The sequence below is a fragment of the Triplophysa rosa genome, linkage group LG1 (assembly GCF_024868665.1).
Source record: "Triplophysa rosa linkage group LG1, Trosa_1v2, whole genome shotgun sequence".
Lineage (NCBI taxonomy): Eukaryota > Metazoa > Chordata > Actinopteri > Cypriniformes > Nemacheilidae > Triplophysa > Triplophysa rosa.
This window is the reverse complement of record NC_079890.1, coordinates 12,308,258-12,316,140: the sequence shown is the minus strand read 5'-3', so window position 1 is coordinate 12,316,140 and position 7,883 is coordinate 12,308,258. Positions and strand designations below refer to the sequence as shown.

The window sequence follows — 7,883 nt, the reverse complement described above, 5'->3', positions numbered from 1 at the left end:
AATTATTTTAATTATATATATTTTAATCTTGTTGTGTACATGTTTTGGTATGTATAACTCTTATTTGTGTGTTTACCTATTTATAACAGAAATGCAAATGGTCTTGAATGTAGTTTGTAATTTCATTTCGCAGTCTCAAGATGACAATTTTGTTAAAAAAAAAAAAAACACGACACGTGGGAGACTGAAGAAATTGACACCCTCCGCTTAATGGTCTCCGGCACCAAATATCCCTTTCATTTCTCCTGTGTAACAGTGCGAGCACTGCTGAGTAACAGAAACATTCCCGCGTGCGCTCCCAGACAAGTCCCCACTCGCCAGATGCGCGCGTCCGTGCGTGCATGCGCGCAGTCACAAAACCGCAGGAAAGCTGCAGACAAGACAAGAAAGGGAGGAGGGAGCTCCGGGGTAGGGAAAAAACGAGGTTTTAAACAAAAGAACAGCGCTGGGTCTTTTTAGGATCGCTGTGGGGCTGAATACAGTAACCATACGACAGCAGGTCAGTTGTCACCGGAATTTATGCTACTTTGGTAACTATGGAGCAATGAGAGGCATTTTCCGAGAGGGAAGAAAAGAAAAACAGTTACATTGTTGCGCTCGCGAAAGCACACATTTAGCCGACTCACGCTGTCCCAGGGAACTCAGTGATATCCATCCGCACATTCCACAGACTAAAGGCACGACCAATTAGGCCTTAGGGTTGAAAATGGCATAGAAAACACGCAAGGCTATAAACCTTTTTTCAGGGATATAGACCTCAATTTATTTATACATTATTTTGACTAGAAAATTTTACCCCAACTCATTTTTTTGCGCCACGCACCATGCATTGAAATTGTTTGCGATGTCATAAACAAAAGAGAACAATTTGTATTCAGTGTACTTTGCTCTTGCACTGTTTAATATTTGAAATATTTATTGATTCAGATCACTCTTGTTTGCTTCCATAGCATACCATCAAACTGCTTTTATGGCATGATAAAGTCATAGCGTTTGTGCAGTCATGTTAAAGTTGTTTGTATAAGTCTGCTCGGCTCAACCAATGGGCACAGTTTGTTTAAGAAGTTGGGCTGTGTGACGAAATAGTGGGATGCTATTCATGCGCGGTGCCCGGGGGAAAGGTGTTCCGGTCGGGAAAAAGCCACAGAGGAAGAAGAAAGGGGGAGGTTGGAATTTTTGGGGGGGAAGAAAGAAGCCGTACGTTACCTTAAAGATTTTGTTGCAGTTTTCCTTCGTAGAGCGCGCAGTGCGTGTTGTGGTCTATGCGAATATGTTTGGGTGAGTCACGCGACTTGTTGCGTTTGGTTTTTGTTACGCGACTTACACCACTTTTGGGGAATAATGGTCATTTTCTTTGAAACTGGACTGGGCAAAGTGGATTTTTTTGTTGTAAAACGTTTCGCTTTGATCTGCCACGAACTCTTTTTATGAGGAATATACTCGTTTAAGTTACCCGAAACAAACGGCTCAAAAACAATTATCAGCAAAGAAAAACGTTTTCAACTTGATTTTTTTGAAAGCCGCTAGTCGAGGCAGAGAGGCACCGTGGAATATCCTATAACCTGTGTGTTTCATTACAACACTTAAACACAATCAGCGGAAACGTGGAGCACACTGGACATTATTCAGTATTCAAACTCTGTTTATCTCATTGAACAACCAGTGACGCCTTTTGGATAAATCCACTGAAACAAAGAACCAAGTGGTGATTGTAAGACTCGCGAGTGATTACGAACAGTGGCGGTGGATCAGTGTTATGGATGAGACTGGCATGCCTATTGTTTGAATGGCCTTTTCTACTCTGCGAGAGGCTGGCGTGTGTGTTTGAAGTATTACGGGACGAGAATTAAAGACTCTTTTTAACCTGGCTGTAGTTTCCACATTTCCATTTATTCGCTGCTTAGTACAAGGCCACACAAGTAGCTGCGAAAGAAATCGCAAACAAATGGATGAACACGCTCCTGTTCACGCGCATGTCCAGAGAATTCTTCACATGCAAACAGTTTGGAGACAACTTTTTTCCATGTCTGACTAGAACATGTAGCCTGCAGAAGATGTCATAGTGTTTTTATTTATCAAAGTATTTATTTTTGTAGTTAAGCACAACGTATTCATTTTTAACAGGCAGTTTTTGTGTAGTGTGCTGTATTTGTTTTGTTTGGATGTAAAATTCACATATCGTTTGGTCTCGTATCTCACCTGCTGTCAAAACACTTGAAATATATTTGTGTCCACACTGTATTTCACTATATTTATGCAGTACGCTATTTAAACTAGTCATTTTCTGGTGGCATTTATTAGGACTTCGTATTTTATGTTGTAGTTGAGCTTAAATTAAAACAGAATGGATCGACTTGGCAGCAAACTGAAGCAAAAGCTAAAACTGAGTGACTCTGGAAGTGTCAAATTCAGCAAAAAGAAAAATGAGTTGGCTAATGCAAATAACAACAGTAATGCCAAGAATGCCAGTAATGGAACTGTGACACAGATCAACCCGCTAACCAACTCCTCTGTGAGCACGCCTCATTTCTCCCTCACGTCTGGGGAGGTTTGTGGACAGTCGGGTGGAAGACCTGGCAAGGTGGGCACTTCTCAGAGAATCACGCCCTCAAATACTACCACAGTACCTGAGCAATGTGGGCCTGGGCTCGAACATCACCCTTCTACTCTTGCTCCTCTGCGGCGCCGGTCGCCCCCACAACGAGCATCATGCTACCTACCCGAAACCGTGGAGGGCCGAGGTGAGTCAACCAGAAGTGATGGTGACCCACATCGGGCGTACAGCCCAAATTCTCACGCGGCCTTGAACCAGAGGCGTTACTCTCTAGAGCTCCAGCAGCTTGTTCGTCGTCAACAGCTTCTCGCCCAGCCTCCTCCACTGTCGTCCGTACCACCACAGCACAGCGGCCCGTGTCGTACGCCCAGCACAGCGGCCCGTTCGGCTGCCACAGAGCCCAGCTTCCTCCACGAGCTAGAGCGTCATAAGCGCTTGTCTCTTCAGGAAGCTCTGTTCTACAAGCGTCTGAGCTCTGGTGGTGAACCCTGGGACAACGGCCGACCTGCTTCCCTCTCTCACCCATCGCAGAGGACCTATGATAGCGGAGTAGGGGGATTCTTTTTCCCCCCTGCACCAGCACTGAGTCCCTGCTCCTCGTTCAGCTTACAGGAGTCCGTGTTGGTGAGCCCTCGCTCGAGTTTCGCCAGCAGTACGGCGAGCGGAGGAGGTGGAGGCGGTGGGAGCCCAATGGGAAGTCGCTGCAGCAGTAACCGGACGAGCGGCATCAGCCTGGGCTACGATAGCCGCCATACACCTGGGCCTGCTCAGCAGCACTCCTCTACCCAACTCTGTGGCCCCGCTTCAAGTCAGGTGTACCCGGTATCCGCATCTATGAAAACAGGAGCACCACCAATGGAGGTGTGGAGGGACTATCTCGAAGGGGTGTCGGGAGGTGCACATGACAGTCGTCACTCCTATCCTCCTGGGCTCACTGTGCATACCGTGACCCACCACCGCGCAGAACCGGAATGGGGGGTCAATGACCAGCGGGGTGATGGCGTCAGCGAGAGAGCACGACACTCTGACCAGCCTGGAACCCGCTATCAGCAGGAGCTCACCCGTCTGCTATTGAGGGATGCTGTCCTGGAGGGTGAGGTGCTACTTGGAGGTCTGACTCTAAAAGAACAGCCCATCTCGACCACCAACCTGTCCAACCCCGCACCTACCCCAATCCCTGCTGGAGTGCCAGGGAAGTCCCTGGAGGAACAGATGGCTGGGAGGGAGTCATCAGTATCTCTGGACAGGCAGGAATACTTTGGTGAGATCACTTAACTCCTCCAATTTCGCTATTTCTAGTTATGACTAATGGTACATCTCTGGCAATAGCTGTGTGTGTGCGCGTGCGTGCGTGCGTGCGTGTGTGTGTGTGTGATGTGGTGAGATGAGAACTGCTTCAGACCTGCTAAAACTTGCAAGAGCTTCCTCCCTGAGACAAAAAAGCAGTTGAGAGATCCTGCCATCATCAATACAGAAAGCACATCCAGTCAGAGGAAGTTCAAAGACTTTAAAACCATATGCTAGGCTTTTCTTTCAGCCCATTTCACTAACTAACCATAATAACTAACTTGCATGTTACTGGGCAAACAGATATATACATAGATATCCCCCTCCACCCAGCACTACATGGAGTTCTTAACAGACGGCACCGTCAAAAATATCCATCTAAAGCAAGCATAGTCATTATGAATGACCCCAAATTACAGGCTGTGTGTTATTGGTCATACCAAAGAGCTGTGAGTAATACAGTAGGACAGAGGTTCGGTTAAGCGGTGACTTCTCTCTCTCCCTCTATCTGTGTGTGTGTGTGTGTGTGTGTGTGTGTGTGTGTGTGTGTGTGTGTGTGTGTGTGTGTGTGTGTGTGTGTGTGTGTGTGTGTGTGTGTGCGTGTGTGCGTGTGTGTGTGTGTGTGTGTGTGTGTGTGTGTAAGCGCTCTTGGCTTTCGACCAGGCGCAGTTTGAGGGTGTGTTAGCGTGCACTAGCGTGTGCTGGCGTGTGCTTGTTTAGCTCAGGTATTTGAGTCCTGAGGGAAGGCTCTCTCACACACTCAATTCAGACTCGAGGCTTGGGCGTGTGTTTGTGCCTTCTGTGTGCGCAGCTCTTTTTTGTTGCGACGGGGAAAACTCCCCGTTGTCTGAAAAACACCTGTGTAAAGTTGAAGACGTTACCTCATTCTGACACTTTGCTAAATTCTTAATTTCCAGGCCGTTAGCTCCCTTTTTTAGATTACATTTATGCATTTGGCAGACGCTTTTATCCAAAGCGACTTGCGTTGCATTATACTATACATTTTCTTTTAATTCTGAGTATGTGCAATCCCTGGGATCAAACCGACGACTCTGGCTTTGCTAGCGCCATGCTCTAACCGCTGAGCTACAGGAAAGCATGAAGGAGTTATTGGGCTCAGATTTATTCGTATGTTTATTGTTGCTCGAGAAACGAACCCACTGGCTGTTATTCCCAGAGAGGAATGCGCAAGTCGTACTGCATCGACATGCATTTGAGTCCAGACAGATCTGCGTTAATTGGTATGATTAGATAATGACCTCAGTGTCCTAGATACTTATCTGAGGTGTGTGTGAGAAGAACGACTTGAAATTGTTTGTTGCAATTGCATTCAAACCGTGTTTGTGGTTGTGCGATTGCTTTTCAGGTACGTGTGTGAAATGCGGTAAAGGTGTTTACGGTGCGGACAATGCCTGCCAGGCTCTGGACAGCCTGTATCACACCCGCTGCTTCATATGTGTTTCCTGTGGTGAGTTATTAGTCTTCAGTGATCAATAAACAATGCAAGATGAATATTTATCTAAATAGTACATGCTCTATTTGAGGGTCACGCTGGTCTAAATTTGTGATTATGTCTGCTTTTTTAACTTTTAGGCCGAACTCTGAGAAACAAGGACTTTTATAATGTCAGTGGCTCAGTTTACTGTAAGGAGGATTACATGGTAACTATGACTTTTTGATTTTGGTTTGTGTTCTTTTTTATTCAAGAATACCATGTGTAACCACACCAGACTTCATTGAGGTTTTGATAAGTCACGGCAGATTTCTATATAAATAAACTTGAATTTTCCTTGTTCGCTATTGTTACATTTTCTTCTGGAAGCAAACCATCCATAAGATGTCTTCTGTTTATAATAATAGCCCCAAAAAGTGTTTGGAGCCAGAAAATGTATAATTAATAACATATTAAAAATGTATAACAATGTATAGACATAAACCAGACTTAAAAATGTATAAATATTTGTTATTAATAAATATTAAATAATAAAACATAAAGTTCACACGTGTCCTATGGTGTGACATGGCAAAAATGCAGAAAACAGTTAACAATGAAGATAAATTTCTCTTACGCTATTTTGTATTAGAAATACAAATATTAATATAAAATAATATATTAACCGTTTGTTTTCTAGATTTTCGCTGTCACACCATAGGACACGATACAGTTTATTGGGACACTAAAGCCCGACTTGAATTTGATAGCAAAATATGAATCAAAGTTTTATTATTTTAAAGGAAGCACAATTACACTTTTGACTCAAAATATTTCACAAAAATGTTAATGTTTTAGACTCTAGAAAAGTTTAATTGTCAGAATTGTCAAACGACTTAAATGACCAAGACATCTTCATATTTTTCTAAATGTCTCCATTTCAGTTTTCAGGCTTTCAGGAGGCAGCTGAGAAGTGCAGTCTTTGTGGTCACCTCATATTGGAGCAGGTACGAGTCTCTGTGAACTCCGTTTCAGGTTGAGGAGTCAGAATGTTGACATCTCGCTGTTTCCTGTGTAACTCAGATTCTACAGGCTTTAGGGAACTCGTATCACCCAGGATGTTTCCGCTGTACGGTCTGCTCAAAGGCTTTGGATGGAGTGCCATTCACAGTGGACTACCTCAACAATGTCTACTGCGTTTCGGACTATAACAGGTTTGTTAGTTTGAGCTAAGAGAACAAAACTTATGTGATTGTATTGTGTCTGGAAATAGATGCGTGTTTAGTACACAACCTACACAAAGCCAACATTTCAACGTGTTGATTTTTTTTGTTTATTAATACATGACAAGGTGTCTTTATTTCTGATCCTCAGGACATTTGCTCCGAAGTGTGCCGCCTGTTTACAGCCCATCTTACCTGCTGAGGTAATTTTCAGTGCGTTTGGTGAATTCAAGACAATTGTCAAAAGTGATGTTTATTTTGGTCTTGTGGTTTGTTTTTCAGGGCAGTGAGGAGATCCTTAGGGTGGTGTCTATGAATAAAGATTATCACTTTGAGTGTTATCACTGTGAGGTAGGTGTTATGGATAAACTGATGGGTATCATTGTGGGTACTTCTGGAGTGTTTTGTTTAATTTCAGATAAGGCCATATCTGCATGTTTCGTTTGGGGAAAAGAATGCGGTATCAAACGTGCTTGTAATCCTCCCTTCCTCTTTCTTTAGGAGTGTGGGAAGCAGCTCTCCGATGAGCCTGGATCTCAGTGCTTCCCTCTGGAGTCCCACCTCCTCTGCCACTCTTGTCACATGACCAGGGTGTGCCACACATAACCTTCCTCTCACAATACACACTGAACTAATGTGCCTGACCAACGTAAACTACTTTCTACTGTCACATGCACACTTGCGACCGCTGTATGTTTTTTTTCTTCTAATGTCTATCTCTTCTACATCAGTTCCATTTTAAGACAGTGGGGCAGATTTTTTTTACATTTTACTGAGGTTTGAGACTTGAGGTCATAATACATTTCAAGTGCAAATTCCACCACTAAGACTTTATCACCATCTAGTGGTTGGGAAACGCACCAAATGAATCCTGCTGAACGAATTATTTCTGTACAAGTTTTCCAAAGTAAAGATTATTGCCTGCTTACTTATATTATTAGGGGAGTTAAATATTACAGAACAGTACTGTTTTACTCCTATGTCTACAGTTTGCTGTAGGGAAAAACAAGGGACTTTTGCTTAACATTTTTTTATATTTAATATCACTAGCAAAGATTTTGCACTTAAACATGTTTACTATTAAGAGTTTTTTTTTTTTTTTAATAAAATGATTCCAAAATATTCCTGTATCTGTTTTAATAAAGTATCTTTTCCTCTGTGATTGTTACTTTCTTTTGTAATATGCACGTTTTAAATATGATTACTTATTAGCAACGTTCTTATCCAATTTTTTTAGCAAAAGTATTAGGTACTACCTACTTTTTCCTAAGCTTTGTTAATTCAGAGTAGCACATCTATTTACTGCCAGCTTCCAAATTTTAATACAAGTATTAAAACACAAAAGCAAAGTTTCCTTTAGTTTTTAATTATTTTTGTACATTCATGA

At 42.9% G+C, this 7,883-nt stretch overlaps 1 protein-coding gene across 1 annotated transcript; it reads left to right on the top strand.

Moving 5' to 3' along the window:
• Positions 1-513: 513 nt before the first annotated feature.
• On the top strand, positions 514-7,658 carry ajuba (ajuba LIM protein). Its single transcript, XM_057340414.1, has 8 exons — positions 514-3,815; positions 5,208-5,309; positions 5,435-5,502; positions 6,218-6,280; positions 6,357-6,487; positions 6,648-6,699; positions 6,779-6,847; positions 6,998-7,658. The coding sequence occupies exons 1-8, from the start codon at positions 2,345-2,347 to the stop codon at positions 7,100-7,102; spliced, it is 2,061 nt and encodes a 686-aa protein (XP_057196397.1). The 5' UTR covers positions 514-2,344; the 3' UTR covers positions 7,103-7,658.
• The last annotated feature ends 225 nt before the right edge of the window (positions 7,659-7,883 follow it).